Source organism: Akebia trifoliata, chromosome 1 (genome assembly GCF_017979445.1).
Source record: "Akebia trifoliata isolate Shusen 1 chromosome 1, ASM1797944v1, whole genome shotgun sequence".
In the NCBI taxonomy this organism is placed as follows: Eukaryota; Viridiplantae; Streptophyta; class Magnoliopsida; order Ranunculales; family Lardizabalaceae; genus Akebia; species Akebia trifoliata.
In genome coordinates, this window is record NC_141375.1 from 31,739,070 (window position 1) to 31,756,978 (window position 17,909).

At 33.6% G+C, this 17,909-nt stretch overlaps 2 protein-coding genes across 2 annotated transcripts; one reads left to right on the plus strand and one right to left on the minus strand.

Moving 5' to 3' along the window:
* Positions 1-6,585: 6,585 nt before the first annotated feature.
* LOC147411779 (farnesyl pyrophosphate synthase-like) lies at positions 6,586-11,260 on the plus strand. The gene is made up of 12 exons (XM_086452394.1): positions 6,586-6,779; positions 7,807-7,831; positions 7,983-8,098; positions 8,251-8,337; positions 8,451-8,567; positions 8,664-8,752; positions 9,247-9,298; positions 10,190-10,285; positions 10,374-10,418; positions 10,522-10,611; positions 10,703-10,774; positions 10,934-11,260. Exons 1-12 carry the CDS (start codon positions 6,648-6,650, stop codon positions 11,060-11,062), a joined length of 1,050 nt encoding a protein of 349 aa, XP_086308520.1. The 5' UTR covers positions 6,586-6,647; the 3' UTR covers positions 11,063-11,260.
* A 1,556-nt stretch (positions 11,261-12,816) lies between these two features.
* LOC147411780 (uncharacterized) lies at positions 12,817-17,596 on the minus strand. Its single transcript, XM_086456025.1, has 4 exons — positions 17,505-17,596; positions 14,312-14,707; positions 13,180-13,296; positions 12,817-13,067 (listed from the first exon to the last, which is right to left on the minus strand). Exons 2-4 carry the CDS (start codon positions 14,690-14,692, stop codon positions 13,005-13,007), a joined length of 561 nt encoding a protein of 186 aa, XP_086312151.1. The 5' UTR covers positions 14,693-14,707; positions 17,505-17,596; the 3' UTR covers positions 12,817-13,004.
* Between the last annotated feature and the right edge of the window lie 313 nt (positions 17,597-17,909).

A 17,909-nucleotide genomic window follows, 5' to 3' on the forward strand; every position in this document is an offset into this window, starting at 1 on the left:
TTGGATCCTTAGTAGAACACAATCTTAGATTCAAATCCAAAGTTATCAGATCAGAGTCATCAGAGTTGAAGCCTTGTTTCCAAACAATGAATTATATATACAGAACTGAAATCCTCTGTCCTTTGCAGTGGTCCCCATCTCCACCATACCTACCCTCTCCTCCGTATAAAAGTAAATAATAAATAAAAAAGTATCATGGAATAATTATTATATAGTACTTCCTTTCTAATAATTGTGGGCCTTCTCCATTGTGGATCCGACATGTTCACATGCTTCTAGTCTCAAGATTATCATACCCTACCCTAGAAAGTTTAAAGTTTACAAATAATTATTTTCACAAAATATCATATTATACTACTACTACTATTTCACGTGCAACACCCGAACATTATATTATACTATAATAATAATAATAATAATAATAATAATAATAATAATAGAAGTTACAAAATATCATAATTCATTAGGTAATTTAAACCCACCCCTTGACTGTGGTCCTTTTATTTGAAAATAAAAGAAAAAGACTTAAAGACCCTCATATTCAACTCTTTCCAAAAATCCATGCCCATAAAAAATTTTATCAGATAAATCCATCATTTGCAGTCTATAAGTATTTTCACTCTCACCTTCAATCTCAAGATATGAATTTTAAAAAACAAGATTTTGTACCAAAAAATCAAAGATGAAGTCAAACAAATGAAAAAAATCATCATATTTTGACACGAAATCATTATTAAAAGTCAACTAAGTATATACAACAATTTTACACGATATTTTCTTGTGGTACTAAGCAATAATAAATTTTGACCTGCGGATGTTGCATGCGATCGGGGACTAATCTTTGGACAAGAACATGGTCTATGGACCGGATAAAATCTAGATACAGACCCGGTCCATGTGCAGAGGATACGGATTATCAGAAAAAATAAAATAAATAAATTTTGAAAACAGTAAAACATTTATACTCTACATCTAAAATTAAAATAACAAATATCTCTTTGACAGCTGTAATGTTTTATTTAGAATGAGCTTTTTCAATTGCCCTAACATGTGATCAGAGGATAAGGCCCAAATTTTATGTTCATGTACATAGTTCAATTCACAAGATATATTAGAGCCCAGACCTAGAGGTCGAGGTGCAATTTGGACAAGTTTGGATCCAACTTGAGCTTTAGAACACTTGGTTCATACCTAATTCAAAATGAATTTGAGATGTTCTATCTGGGCCCACACAAAATATTTACTATTAACTCCAAGTTTGACTTAGATTGAATCGGACGAGGTTGGGTTAATTGGATGGTTAAGTTGAAGGTTTTATTGCGAATATGCCATCCCATATAATCAATATTATTCATTAATTCAATTATTACTTCTATTTTTTATTTTCTAACTTTTTTTTTTTTTTTTTTGATAATCAGGTATTCCTGTAGATAGCGGATCGGGTTGGTATTTTGACTTTGCCCAGTCTATAGACCATGATCTTGTCCAAGGATTAGATCTGGGGCATGTGCAATGCCCGCACATCACACACTAGATAAGTGAAGGTGCGCCCTTGCAAGTGGCCCCTGAGGAATTACTGCTCATATTGGGTATCGAACTCATGACCTATTTTCTAATTATTTGTAAATCTTCATTCTGGTCTGTGTTCAAAAGGTTATTTGGAAACTTTTGACACTAAAAACCTCGAACAAGATGAGGAAGTTGGAGTTCTAGAAGATACTAAAAATATATAATTTAAAGACGTTACATATCCTTAATGAAGGCTAGGTTGATAAAGGCCATATTCCAAAATCCAATCCAAACCTCAAATAGGCCAACGAATATCCGGCTCAACTCATGTTGGGCTCACTCAAGTTGCATCCCTAGGCGTAAGAGATTGTAAACCCGAGTTCACATATGTCGATCCTTGGATTTTAGATATTCGACAAATCACAAAATTGATATTTGCATATCAATAATATAAGAAATTTCATTTTTTAAGCTGCTTTAAGGTTTCATTGTTAGTCATTAGATCCATTTGTCAAGGTTACCATTCTCGTCTCAAACCTCAATTTTATAAATTGGAAGCTGATCCTTCTCCAATAACATTCTTAACATATTGGATCTCTATGCCCAAATATTTAAAGTGTGCTCTCCATGAAAAACCATGTTTCATCCATCTTGTTAAATGTTTTTTTATTTTCTTAAATAAATGTTGATTCTTTATGTGTTCAAAAGCAATTATTGTAACAAAATATTTGTGATTATTGCAATTATAGGCAAAACTGGTTTGAAAAAAGCTAAAAGTGTTATTAAAATTGATTTTTTTTTTTTTTGAAAACCTCGATACACTAAATTTTTAATTATTAAAATATGTTAAATATTTATCACTAAACATTATTAATATCGATCAAAGACTATCTGGTTGCAGTTGATAAGAGGTTATGAGATCAGTAAAGTATCAACATTGATGGTGTTAATCAATTCATAGCAAGTGTGAGTAAAAAATGTGATTGAATTATGAACGTCATATCATACCACCACTAATAATAATAATAATAATAGAAGTTACAAAATATCACAATTCATTAGGTAATTTAAAACCACCCTTTGTCTGTGGTATTTTTATTTGAAAACAACAGAAAAAGAATTAAATACCTTTATATTCAATTCTTTCACTAATTCTTTTTCGGATAAATCCATCATTTTCACAAAATATCATATATACTACTACTACTATTTCAGGTGCAACACTCGAAGATTATATAATAATAATAATAGAAGTTGCAAAATATCACAATTCATTAGGTAATTTAAACCCACCCCTTGACTGTGGTCCTTTTATTTGAAAACAAAAGAAAAAGACTTAAAAGACCCTCATATTCAACTCTTTCCAAAAACCCGTGCCCATAAAAAATTTTATCAGATAAATCCATCATTTTCAATTAATAAGTATTTTCACTCTCACCTTCAATCTCAAGATATGAATTTTAAAAAACAAGATTTTGTACCAAAAAATCAAAGATGAAGTCAAACAAACGAAAAAAATCATCATATTTTGACACGAAATCATTATTAAAAGTCAACTAAGTACATACAACAATTTTACACGATATTTTCTTGTGGCACTAAGCAATAATAAATTTTGCCCTGCGGATGTTGCATGTGATTGGGGACTAATCTTTGGACAAGAACATGGTCTATGGACCGGATAAAATCTAGATACAGACCCGGTCCATGTGCAGAGGATACGGATTATCAGAAAAATAAAATAAATAAAATTTGAACACAGTAAAACATTTATTCTCTAAATCTAAAATTAAAATAACAAATATGAAATATCTCTTTGACAGCTGTAACATTTTGACCATACTCCCATGTCAAAGTCAAACAAGTTGGTCTTTTGGTTGGTAGAGTCCAAGCAGCACTATTATTTTTTTTGGTAGGTAAGCTCAGGTAAAGCAAATAATTATAAATTAAAATTTTAAAATATGCAATATGCGCCACGAGCCATCTTTTGTGAAAAATGGGTCAGCAGCGTTACTAAGCTACTTCTAAGCTGTATCTAATTGGTCCAAATCAGTACAGTTCTTCATTTAAAGGTCAAGAATCAAGATTGACAAACATGTTTGTCGCCTACTCTCGGCAAAAGTCAGAAATCTGACCGATAATTTAGTGCAATTTCTCGTGAGAATAATGACGGCCTATGATTCTCACATCACGTGCCGAAATTAACTTTTCCATTTGACAAAGGCATAACAAATCAGCAAATGTAAGAGATGTACTACAATTCAACACGTGTCATTACACACGAGTTAGGTAGTTTTTTTCCGTCGTGTAGTTATATTGGACAAACGGTGTTACAGTTGACGTTGAAAACCTAACTCATCTAATAACCTCAATATAGAACTAAACTACGAGAATACCATTACTTCTGTTTCATAGGTTCCCAATGGTGGGGCTACCACTTGCTAAAGTTGTTAGTGGCTAAGTGAGGTTTGGGGGAATCAAAATGAAAGCTTGCAAATGATTCCATAACTCAAAACGGGTGACAAATATTTGGGATTGCATCACTAATCCACTATGATTAATGGAATGTTTGATAGAGGATCTCCTTTCCTATAAAAGGGTATGGTGGGAACATCTTTAATTAGTTCCTCCAAAGTTAAAAAGTTTGATTCACTTATTAATTAAGGAATTCTTTCTCTATTTCTCTTCTTTACAGACATGCTAACCTTTCCCCTGGCCATACCTACGTCCCTTATTTATTTATTTATTAATTGGTGGGAAAAGGATTTTCTTAGAAATTACATTTTAAAGTATATAATAACATATTTTCCTTAGAAAATCATTTTTCACCCAAGATAATTTTTTTCCTCGGGATAGAAAAATATTTTTCCATCTCACCCTTTAAGAAACTGATTTTGTGTCTTAATGTCATTGTTTCATGGTTACTCCACTACCAAAATTCACTTTTTTTTTTTTCACATTTTCTTAAATGCAATCATATGACAAAGTTTATTTTTTCAAGGAATTCATTTTTTCGTGATCATTTTCTTGAGGAATTCATTATCTCACAAAAAGTATTCTCTACAATCATACCAACTCTTAGTATCATGCATTGAATACTCATTATGCCATCATTCAACATTTTCATTCACGATCGATAGGAAAAAGTATAATGTAAGTGTACTTATTTATATACCTATTTTCAACTGTCTTAACCATTTTCTTTTTCTCGATATTTATGATCTTTTATCCTAACTTCCTTCCTACATAATAGTTTTAATGAGAACGTGCATGCAATTTGAATCGAATCAATTTGCAATACGATTCTCCGAACTGGTTTGCTATGGTTTGATGAAATGTTGCAAATGCAATGAACTCCATTTACTTTAATTTTTTTAAAATTTTCATCAACATTTTGATAATTTTGAGATATCATATCTCCATGTGCTTTGACCCAATCTGGTCCACACATGCAGGGCTTGTTGAGTTTAGTCCCACATCGAACACTCATTGTATTGTCTCTCTCCTTATAAGATCTTGGGCCTCTCTACTCATTGTCAATTGGTCTTGAGTTGGACCTCCAAATTTATCATGGTATTGGAGCTGACGTTTCTCTCATTCACGTCATCCAATTCATATCTCTATGTGCTTTGGCCTAATTTGGCCCACACGTGCGGGGGTATATAGAGTTTAGTCCTACATTGAATACTTGCTGCCTTGTCTATCTCTTTATAAACTCTTGGGCATCTCTACTCATTGTCAATTGGTTTGGAATTGGATTCCCAATTACTCAAAAAGATCAATTTGTTGGAGAAAGAGAGAACTATGAATATAAAAAAGTCACGGGACTTAATTGGGGTATAACTCACTTAAGAGTAGAGGAAAATATACACTCAACAATCCCCCTTACCTATAAGGGTGTAAAGATTCGAGCCCATTTACACTCACTTAAGAGTCGAATTCAAAACCAATTGACAATGAGTGGAGAGGCCCAAGAGTTTATAGGGAGAGAGACAAGGCAATGAGTTTTCGATGTGGGACTAAACTCAACATAAGTGGGTAAAAGATCGGATATGGATAACTAGATATAGAGTTGGATAAGGATAAAGAAATAACTTCATCTGACTCACACATGACCCATTGCCAGCTCTATTCCCACTCCTTAATTTTTAATATTCATACTCTCCAAGCTATCAAATTAATTATATTCTTCTAGGCTAGCTTATTTTCTATATATGTTTAGCCTAATATAAAAACCATCGGATCTCATTTGTCATAAAATGAGCACCATTACATCATATTATTTGTGAGAATGAGCTAACTGATATGGCCTGTCACAATGCACAATTTACATATATTCTCTTTTTCTTTAATGGCTCTATTTTTTTCAAAAACCCTTTGCACCCTTACTGCACACACGTCTCTCTTTTAGTTCTTCTCTAGTTACCACCACCATCATCGCCCCTCCCCCTCTATCCCCCCCCCCCCCCTTTTTCCTTTGATTTTTATTTTCAAAAATCCTTTTCACCCCCACCTCCACACCCTACACTCTTCATATTCATCTATTTTTTAGTTTTAAGAAGAATCCCAACAATGGAGGGTGTCGACGATTTTTGAAAAAGGAAGAAATGAGGAGAGTAAAGAAAAGTTGGGATGATCTAATTGGAGAGCAACTTAACTTTAAAAAAAAAAAAAAATTTATGAATTAAAACATGGGTTCTCTTATCAATTTGTGGGGTGCCTAGAATATTGATGAGTTTGCAAATAATCGAGGACTTGATATATTTAACACCATATTTGACATAAATTCCAACTTGGTGGAGCTCTTGTCCTTGGCAGCATTAGCACTGCAAATCTAATAATCCTCGCGCATCAAATTCAAAGTCAAAATAAGATTAAAAATTGGTAAAAACTCAGTATTCCACTCCAAGGAATTGAATTAGTAAGGCTGGATTGGACCATTAGAAATGGCATTTTTTGAAATTTTCACTTAAACAAGACCCACTTATGAAACTACTTAATCGGGAAAAACGGTACTCCCCCGTCTGTCTGTCCGACACTCTGACTAGTAGTCCTGCTCTTCTTCCTTTATATAATCATTGCGCAAGCGGACTCTTGGATCCGCATCTCTCTCTCTCTCTCTCTGAAGTTGCTCTCCAATGGCCGCCCCCAATGGATCAGCGATCGATCTGAAGTCGACCTTTCTCGAAGTCTACTCGGTTTTGAAATCTGAGCTTCTTCAAGATCCAGCTTTCGAGTTCACCGATGATGCTCGTAAATGGGTCGATCGTGTAAGATAAAAAACACCAGATTTTTCGCTTTCATTTGGTTATAATTTGAGATCTGAACTTTTTTTTTTTTTTTTCTATGGTTCCTTTAATTAATTTGTAAAAAATTTCGGAGATTTAATGGATAGAGAAGTGTTTCTGCGTTTTGTGGAAGTTTTAAGTAATTTTTAATGTTTGATTTGTAATTTCTACTTTTATTAGTATTTTTAACTTTTTTTGAAAGAGATTTGAGCTTAGAAATGATTTTTTTTCTTGCTGGTTTCTGAGTCACGATGGGAAAACGAGATGAGAAAACCAGAAATATTGAGATTGAACTATGGAGAATTGAATTAGTGATTGACTAAACATGATTTATTTAAAGAACTGTAGATAGAAAGTTTTTGAAGATAAATGAGAGATAAAAAACAGTTTGATTTTTTTTTTTTTAAACAGAATTTTAAAGAATTGATCTCATATTAGAACACAGGAGTCTTCATAAGATGAGAGGTAAAAACCAGAGTTTCATAACTTTGATTTGGAAAAAAAAAAACAGAATTTAAAAGAATTGATCTCATATTAGAACACAGGAGTCTTCATAACACACAGTACCCAGTTTTGCATAATTTTCATATTGGATTTGAGAGAAAAAGAAAAGAAAAGGGAAAGATCTTTTTTGAGGTAAAGCTCTTGCATTCAAGGGGTTTGCTGCTTCATGGATGCAAAGTTTTCTGGGGTTCTTTTTCATTATTTCTGTGATACTAGTCTTTGGGTCTTTGCATGATTTTCCCATACTTAAAAATGAGAAGTGAAATGTTATTTTTCCTCTTTCTGAGTCTTACTTCTACTTCACAATTTTAATTGAATTTACAAATATAGTTGTGGAGATCTTTAAACATTAAAAACTCAAGAACAACTTCATCATTATTTCATGCACATGCTCCTTTTTATTTCTCTCTGTTAGAAACTAAAAGTTATTATCTTCCCTTTGATGTTGTTTAAAAATTTATGTTGCTTTGTTTGTGTCCTGACATGGGTTTCCCTTCTGTTGCAGATGCTGGACTACAATGTACCTGGAGGTGGGGAATAAACCACCTTATAGATTAAAAAAAAATAATAATTAAAGAAAGCATCTGATATTCATAAATTAAAAAAAACCAATGAAATAGGAAAGCATATTTAGGAACAAGTGTTATTAACGTTGCATCTCTTGATTGACTATTTTTGCAGGTAAGCTAAATCGAGGCCTCTCTGTGATTGATAGCTACAAGTTGTTGAAAGAAGGAAACGATCTGACTGATGATGAAGTTTTTCTTGCATCCGCGCTTGGCTGGTGCATTGAATGGGTATAATCATAGAAGATTGATATGGTTTTATAAATAAAAAAAACATCAAACCTGAACTTTTAATTACTAGAATGATATTGAACTAGCTGTTTTACTTTTTGGGCTATTATGTGGATGCTAATCTGAACCCTTCTTATAAAAATTACTTGCAGCTTCAGGCATACTTTCTTGTTCTTGATGATATTATGGACGGCTCTCATACACGACGCGGTCAACCTTGTTGGTACAAAGTGGAGAAGGTGTGAACAATATGAGCATGTTCCCTTGTTGTTTAGTGTTATTTCAAAGGCTGTTTTATGATTTTTTTACTTGGCGGACTAGGTTATTAACATCTCTAAAATGTTTATTGTAGGTTGGTTTGATTGCTGTGAACGATGGGGTTCTACTTCGTAACCATATTCCCAGGATTCTCAAAAAGCACTTCAGAGAAAAGCCTTACTATGTAGATCTGTTGGATTTATTTAATGAGGTAGCCATCTTTGCATGGAGGATGCACAATTTGTTTTTATTTCAGTGAAGTTCCAATAGACATGAATTATGTCTGATTCCAATCGTGTATTAACAGGTTGAGTTCCAGACAGCTTCAGGACAAATGATAGATTTGAATGCCACAATAGAAGGAGAGAAAGATCTGTCCAAGTACAAGTTGTCTGTGTAAGTGATAAATTTTGGAGTGTTAAGATTCAATGTTAGTGATTTAACTACGTGAGTTTGGTGAAGGTTTAGATTTTGTTTTCATGATGCATCTGAGCTCTGTGTCCTGCTTTGCACATGTGACTCTTGAACCCATCTATCCTGACCATTCTATTGGCCATGTGTGTGATGTGGGATGCAGGACACAACCGCTGAGCCTTTAATGGGCTGCAACTGATTTCCCATCTGTAAGAAATGCTGCAATGTTGTAGTTTACTGATTGGGCACTATCATTTCATAGGATAGAAACACATGTAACTGAGTTCTGGAGTTCTGGCGGTATCTTTTTTTCTTCTTTGGTTTATTACAATATATTCTATCTTGTTTTCAATTCACTGCCCTACAAAATTTCTCATACTTTCTTGTAACATCTAAGATGATTTTCCAGCCTGATTAACATTAATCATCTCTTGATGTTTGGTATTTTCTAATCTCTGAAATGGTTTGTGATGCAGTCATCGTCGCATCGTTCAATACAAAACTGCCTATTACTCATTTTATCTTCCTGTGAGTAAAAAGCCCTCATTTTTTTGCTACAATATGCTATGGGTTATAATGGTTTATATTCGTCTATGTCATGATATTTGCTTGAAAAAACTTCTAAATAGCTTGTAGTATACTACCCATCTGATTTTTTGTCTGGGCAGACAGATTTTCTGATCTGTTAAAAACGATTGAGATGGAAAGTAGGAAACTTCACCAACAGTAGTTTTCCTAGTCGTCAAACAATGGTTGAAAAATTGCACAAACTTCATTTTATTCCATGGTGGAAGATGATTTTCTAGTTCCAGTTGATTCTACCCCCCATTTTCATGAATTACTACCAATTTACAAGATGAACTCAAGTTGCAGGTGTTTGGTTAATGCGTGATTGCTTGGTTGGACGTTAGTCCTCCTGACCATGGCCTTGAAAGCCACCTAACCTTTTACGTGTTCCATTCTTGAAGTGTTTTAACTTCCTTGTTGTAGCCTGATATAAGGAATCTCATACTATTTACTATAAGACAAATCAGACACCCTTTTGTGGTACTTTATTAAACATGAGTGTGGTACCCCCCCTCCACTTTATGTTATGTGTAGACCCCAAGGAATGACACGTGTATTCCTAAATTGAACTAATCTTAGCTTCTACATGGAGCACTCTGTTGTGGGACACTTGTACCTGAATAATTGGCATGTTCACTGCACATGGAAGATGGTTCTATTGTTCCTTAATTCTTCCCCCACCCAAATAATCCTAGCTTCTAATGGGAGCACTCTGTTTTGGATGCTTATACCTTCATGTTTCCCAGAATTAGATCTAGATGATTCCTCCCTTTTATAGGTTCTCTGCTTCTTTACGAATGATATTTTTCATATAGAATATTGACCTGGATGTACTATTTTCTGTACACAAAGGTCGCATGTGCATTGCTTATGGCGGGTGAGAATCTGGACAACCATACTCTTGTGAAAGATGTTCTCATTGATATGGGAATCTACTTTCAAGTGCAGGTAATTGTTTCTTATATTTTCCTATATTTCTTTTATTTTCCAAAGGGTTCCCCATCGTCAGTGTCAATAATCTGGGGTGTTTTTGTAGGATGATTATCTAGATTGCTTCGGTGCGCCCGAAGTGATTGGTAAGGTAAGCTCCCGAGTTATTCTCATTCGGTATATGACTGTAGAAATATACAATTTAAAAGTCTCAAATCTCTATAAAAGATCTTACTCTTCTTTGGGATGATCAGATTGGAACTGACATTGAAGATTTTAAGTGCTCTTGGTTGGTCGTAAAAGCAGTTGAACTTGCAAATGAGGATCAGAAGAAACAGTTACATGTAAGAGTGACATCTCATCATCCCTATATTTTCCTTATTTTCTATTCTAAGTGGCATTAGATTTACTTATTTATGATGAGACTTGTTTCAGGAAAACTATGGGAAGAATGATCCATCCTGTGTTGCAAAAGTGAAGGCCATTTATAAAGACTTGAATATTGAGGTTTGAAATATGTCTTCTCTTTTTGCTATTCATTTATGAGCAGACACATAACTTTAAAACCCATATCCCAAGGTTATAGCATCTCAAAATTTAGCAATAATAGTGGAGCTGCTTAGATCTTGTACAAGTCTCAATTCAATTGTCTTTTTAATGTTTTAGGGAGTTTTTGCCGAGTATGAGAACACAAGTTACGAGAAGCTAATCTCCTCCATTGAAACTCATCCAAGCAAAGCAGTGCAAGCAGTTCTGAAGTTATTCTTGGGGAAGATATACAAGAGACAGAAGTAGGAATCTCTTTGATATAAGAAGAAAAATAAAGGAAAAAGGGGTTGTAGAAGTAGAGTTCAATTTCCTTTTTCCTGACTGGGCTATGTTTCCTAATGGGGGAGTAACAATCTCTCTGCATTATTTTCTTAAGAAACTCTAGTGTTGCTGTTGCTGCTTCTCCTATTTGGGCTTGCAATCTTAGCTTTTTTTCTCCTCCCACTTTTATCTTATTTAATTTTTAAAGTTAACCAAGTGGCCAATAATAAGCCATTCCCACCAACAGACCTAACAACACGGTGATCCATGTAGGGCTTGGACCTGTTAAAAAAATAGGTTCAATCGAACAAAGAAAATGAATCGAAAAACAATCACAAGACAAGACGTAATCACATAAAGAAACACAGATTTTACGTGATTCCTTTAAGATTGAGGTATGTTCGTGGATCACACTGATTCCATTGCGAAGAGAAGACTTGCAGTTACAGATTGCACTCTTTCACCAAAAATGAGAAATATAAATATCCCAAGAAACCTAACTAGGGTTTTACATATATTAGTTTGACCGGCATGAAGATGTAGTTTGATTTACACTACCTTCTTGTTGACAAGTACTATTAGGCTCCAAACCACAATAGGACCCATAGAGCTCAGTTGGTTTGACACATTGCAAATCGACTTTGAGGTCATGGGTTCAAATCCGACTTACCCATCCAAAAAAAAAACAGTCATCCATGTAATTGCTGTTCAATCCAGGGACCATGATCCGACCCCTTGGTCTTCAAAATATAAGGGATTGGAACCATAGTAGGGGTTTCTATTAGAGGAGTAGAAATGGTTATGATGTATTATAATGAGGTAAGAAATCATTGTCTTAGATTAGGATTGGAATAATCAGTAAGGATATTTATATAATTAGGTATTATTTATAAATTTAATAAAATACTTTGGAGACAAAATTCCTCAGTTATTCAATTGAATTACAACTATATCATTGTATCAGAGTCATGACCCACTTTGATCCTACAATCAGGTCGATCACGCTCGACTCATTCCGATCAGGGGCAGATTTACAGTGTAGGCTATGGGGCACTTGTCCCCACAAGAATTTTCGAAGTCTATGGATTAGTAAGCTATTACAACAGATTTTAGCGGTGGATGAAAAAATCTGCTACTATTGCCCCCACAATTTTTTTTTCCACTTAGTTGTCCCCACAAAAAAATTTCTACTTTTGGTTGCCCCCACATGGGCAAAATCCTGGCTCCGCCCTGGTTTTAAAACTAGTTTTGACGTCTCATCTCGTCCATGAATGAGACCGAATTGTCTCGGACGAGTTTTCCAAAATGTTTAAGTTGTCTCATTCAACAATGAGAAAAATGAACCGTGGTATTATATCTCGTCCGATATGTTTGACTTGTCTATCTATCTTGTTGGTGGACGATAACAAGACGTATCGGTCTTGGACGACATTTAAAACCATGGGCTCTGCCCCTGATTCCAATGATTTTCACCAACCACATTCCACGACTCTGTTCTTAATTATCCTTTCATCAATCATAATATCTATTAAGAGATAATTTGATTCTCAAAAAAATATGTTGTACCTTTATTATTTGGGTCGCTAAACTTGATGATAAAATTCATGAAACCATAATGGATAGATTCATAAATTGGCTTTAAAAAAATTGGATCTTGATGCCTATTTCTTCGGCTGAAATAGGCCTAAGAAATGCAATTCAAGCAGAGAAGCCCAACATCATACTAAAATAAGTCTTTTAAAGTCTTAAATTAAATACCCCAAGTTTTTCTTCTCCAGAAAAGAAGAATTGAAGAAAAGGAACAAACATCACCACACACCATAGTCCCAGTTTTATCTCAGTTTTCTACTGCAAACCCATACCAGTCTAATTTTAAAGCACAAATTCCCATATAATATGTGCCATCCATAGGTGTCTATCGCGAGATTTATGAAGACCCCGAGAAGTTCCTCGGCATTGATGCTCGAATGCTTCCCATCACAAACATTTCCTAAAAAAAAAAAAAAAAAGAGCAAGAACAATCAAAATCATTTGTCATCTTATTTTACGCATGCCGAGGTAAAATGAAAGAAAGAAGAGAAATGGAGAGGAATTGTAATTACCTGAAACAAACTCCTTAGGATCTGATTTTCCCTCCTAAAGTGTTCATTCTCCCTCCTAAAGTTTTCATTCTCATACCTAAGCATGTTGTTTTCCATCTCTAGCCTATCATAGTAATTCTAAGATGAGAAGATGAACACAAGAAAGAGTGAGTGATCAGTACATATTTATAAATAAAATACAGTTAAATACATCAGAAGATTTCAAATATGGGTTTTAATACCAACAATATCTTGCAATTCATGGTGTCATAATAGTGTTAATAAAAGCAACCAAACTGTCTTACTTCCATCACATAGTTTAATAATGTTATTTGTGAATAATACGTCTCGAAATCTATAAATATTAGGATTTTTCCCATTTTTATTTTAGGAAAATCGCACATTTTCTATTTTTTTTTCCTTGTCGATTTGAGACTTTCCCATGGAAAAAATTTAAGGGGAAAACACAAAACAGGGCACATTAGAGGTCAAAAATACCATGACACACTTGTTTTTAAAATATAGAGATATCCCTTATAGAGAAATAGTATATATATATATTTAAATCTCACTTTTATAACCCTTATTTTAACTTCGAATTAATGCCCATGCTAAAGGTTTCAAAGTAAATACAAGTATCCTATTTGATAATTTTTTTTTTTTTATCAAACATGGGATATCCCCTATATGCTAAATATTTTAAAAATGCCTAAGGGACTGGGATTTTAACTTTAAGCCATAGTCACCAAGTTGGGATTCGAAAATAAGTCGGCAAGGGAAAAAATCGGAAGAAAAAAAATGAAAAAATCGAAATAGTGTTAGGATAATATAATTTTTTCTACTAAATGGTGTTGTCATTTATATCATCAAATCTTATTTTAAACTATAAGAATAAATAATCTGTGAAAAAATCCTTTAAAAAGTGAATGATTAAATCACGTTTTTCGTGATTAAAACACGAGTTTCGTGACCAATCTTTAAAATCACGATTTAATTACGACTTTTGAAAAAATCGGCAACTTTGGTGACTATGCTTCTCGCTTGGCCTATTTAGTAAAACATCTAAGAAATAAAATAAGAACCAATTGTTCATGTAACAAGCAATGTTATTACTATATAACTCAATAAAAATATCCATCTTTAAGAAACAAACCTGCTTCCTTGCTCTTGATCGAGCAGCTGATAATCTATTTCGGATCCTTTTGTTTTGCGTTGGTGAACCAGCAATGTCTATGTTTGTTTCATTAGCTGCAACTCTTGTCCCATGACCACCAGAAACTTGATCTACGCCCATTTGTACCCCCCCAACACCAACATTTGTACCATTTGCTATGGGTTGGACAACATTATAAACTCCATTAGATTGGAATTGATGCAACCCCTGGGAATTTCCCCACCCACCAAGGCGTAGGTCGGTTAAAGAGTTGGAATAATTAACCAGGTTTGAAACTGGAATTGGGGGGTTTTGAAATTGTTGGTTGTAAGAGCCTTGTAAGGCTCGTTGGTCTTCTCCCAAACGCAATGGTGGAGTCATAATGCGGCTTTGAAGCTTCAAAAGTAAACTTGTCATGAGATGACAAATGAATCAGATAAAATGAAGTAAGTAAAGAAATGAAGATGGTTTGAAATGAAATTTTCACAATTCCCTTGATTTTTTGGAAAAGAATTGCTTCTTTTTTTAGTTTGGGGGAGGGGGGAGTTAACAAAAGTTTAATCTAGTATTAACCTTCATGAACAAAGCTAATATATGATTTAAGATATTGAAGTTAGTTGACAAGAAAAGAAAAGAAAAAAAGAAAGCAAATATCACTAAGAAGTAATCTTCTTCGTGTATTTTAGATTTTCTGAACAATGTACAAAATTAAATTTTCGAGGATGCTAACACTCCCATGAAGTCTTGGGCGTTAATAGTTTAGTGTTTAGTTCATGTTACTGGCCCAAATATTTTTTAAACGCTAATGATTTTCTGATTCAGAAAATTTTCACTTGGTCTGTACTCGACTGATGTGGCAAGGGCACATAACCATTGATCTTTTCCTTTGTGTATCCCTGATGAAAAAGATCTATGATGCTCTGCCCTTGACATGTTAGTTGAGTGAAAGTTTTGAGTCAAAAAATCACAACTCTTTTTAAAATATGTATAAAAAGAACATTCATTTTGGTATTTATTTTTACCAGAAGGGTATATATTGTATGTCACTTTCATGGTTTTATTTTAAACCCATTTTGCAAAATAAGGGTATAAATGTAAATTCAATAGAATGACAGCAAAGTAAGTGCTTAATTTTATAAAATAAATAAGTGTAATGACTTTCTAATGCCCCCCTCTCTCACACACACCCCTGGTCCCCCCATCACTGAACTGTAACTCATTTATCTTGAGATATGTATAATCATAAGTATTTTCTTATATATCCCGATGCAAATGATCTACGGTTCTATGATGGGGGTGTTATATTATCACTACTCATTAATAAATACCATGAAAAATGACTTGTGGAAAAAACACATGATCCCAAACTTTAAGTACAAAATCCAATGGTTGTGATTTTTCCTCGAGATAAATTAGTTCGAGGTATGTATTAGAAAAATACATATAAATCTCAGCCATAAGATTTTATGTTCAAACGGCTAAGATCATGAGTTTACTCGTGAATCATTTTTTATGAGTCCCTAGAGCCCAATCCCTTTATAAAATAAATAAATACGAAAATAGGTATATATATTTTTTGTTAACTATTTTAAAAATGGTCAGAATGACTCATGAGAAAATATATAATTTTAAGAAAATGCTCGTTCAATGTTTTGCAAGTAGGCATTTGGAAATTATGGACAATGTAAAGGGAGCAAAATAATTTAAAATTATACACTTATTTGAAAAATTCAAGAAAAAACAAGGGACTGAAGGTAAACTAAAAAAATATAAAAAATACATGTTTAATGGTCCATCCCACTTCCCACAACAAGGAGCGGGGAGGAATGAGAAGCCGATCTAAGCTACAAACAATTCTAGGTCACATTTTGACTTCTAGCTTTTACAAAAAGTTGAAAGTTGATCACTCACCAAACATTAAACTTGAGTTCAAATACATTTTTGATATTCTAGAGTAAGAGTCTGATCCTTCAAAATATTCCCTAAACATGATCTAATATAACAGTCACATCACTATGTGAAAATTAAAAAATTTGATAGGCCAAAGCTCACAAATTTTAGAAATCGAATTTTGATAGTCTATGGCTGTTGAAATTTTTTATGTTCCCCAATTCGAAGGCTTAAAACGATCAAATTTCCCTCATCCTCCATTAATTTGACGGTTTCGATCCATCAAAAAAATTTTGACAATGAAAAATTTGACGTCTTGGTCCGTCAAAATTTATGAAATTCAACGATCTTGAGCCATTAAATATAGGCTTTTTTCATGTTGTGCATAAAGGGGGATGTAATAGGAACTGAACAAAAAACAACTTAAAAATTTAAGGGTCGGGCTCTGATGACTCATGAAGAAAATACTCCTAAGAAAACACTTGATCCCAACCGTGTAAACAAAATCCTATGGTCAAGATTTATACATAGCCCTATAACACATATCTCAAGAATCTTCATATAGAAAAGAAAACCCTAACAATTGGATTTCGTATCTAAATGGTCTAGATCATATGTTTTTTCCATGGGTCATTCTTCATGAGTCACCGGATCTTGACCTAAAAACTACAGTAAAATTTCCCAAAAAGTAATAAACTTTCGACGAAATTCCCATTTTGACTATCTATTCATTTTAGTTCCCAATACAGGAAGAGTGAGAAAACTATTTTTTTTTTTCCCTTCAAAATGACAATCTCGCTAGTTGTAAAAGTGATGATCTGGGAGAATCCCAACAATCTTGCTACTTTAAACCAGTGAGATCGTCACTTTGAAAAACCTACGATCTAGATTTTCTTGACCTAAAAACTACAGTAAAATTTCACAAAAAGTAATAAACTTTCGACGAAATTCCCATTTTGACTATTTATTCATTTTAGTTCCCAATACAGGAAGAGTGAGAAAACTATTTTTTTTCCCCTTCAAAATGACAATCTCGCTAGTTATAAAAGTGATGATCTGGCAGAATCCTAACAATCTTGCTACTTTAAACCAGTGAGATTGTCACTTTGAAAAACCTACGATCTAGATTTTCATGTTTTGAGAATTAAAATGAACAGTGAGCCGCAATCGGAATGTCTTCGTGTTCAGTTCACGAAACGATAATTTACAACAAAATAAATAATAGAAATTATATTTCAAAAAACATACTAGAGCAAAAGGAGGATTGCCTGAGGCACTCCATGAGAGAGAAGAAGAAGCTTACCTTCTAAGCTTTAGATGGACTTTGTTTTGTTTAATGCAAAATGAGAAGCCTAGCATTCAGTATTAATAGCAAGGCTAGGGAATCAAATTCATAACAACTTACCATTTTGGGAGACTCTCAGTAATGAGGTCTAGTAATTAACCTAACTATATATTTTTTTAATGACAAAAATACCCTTATGACATCAGAAATCAAGGCAGGGAAAACCTGATATGTCACCCTGTAATATTATTGACGGTGATGATTGTTGCGGGGCATCCTTTTCCTAGCGCCCTGCACTAGACTAATTATGCCCCAAAAAAGAAAACGTCTTTTATTCCTCAAAAAACGAATTATTTTGATTTTGTAAAGATTTTTAGATACAAGCTATTAATATTTATAAATTTTATAAGATTGAATGATCCA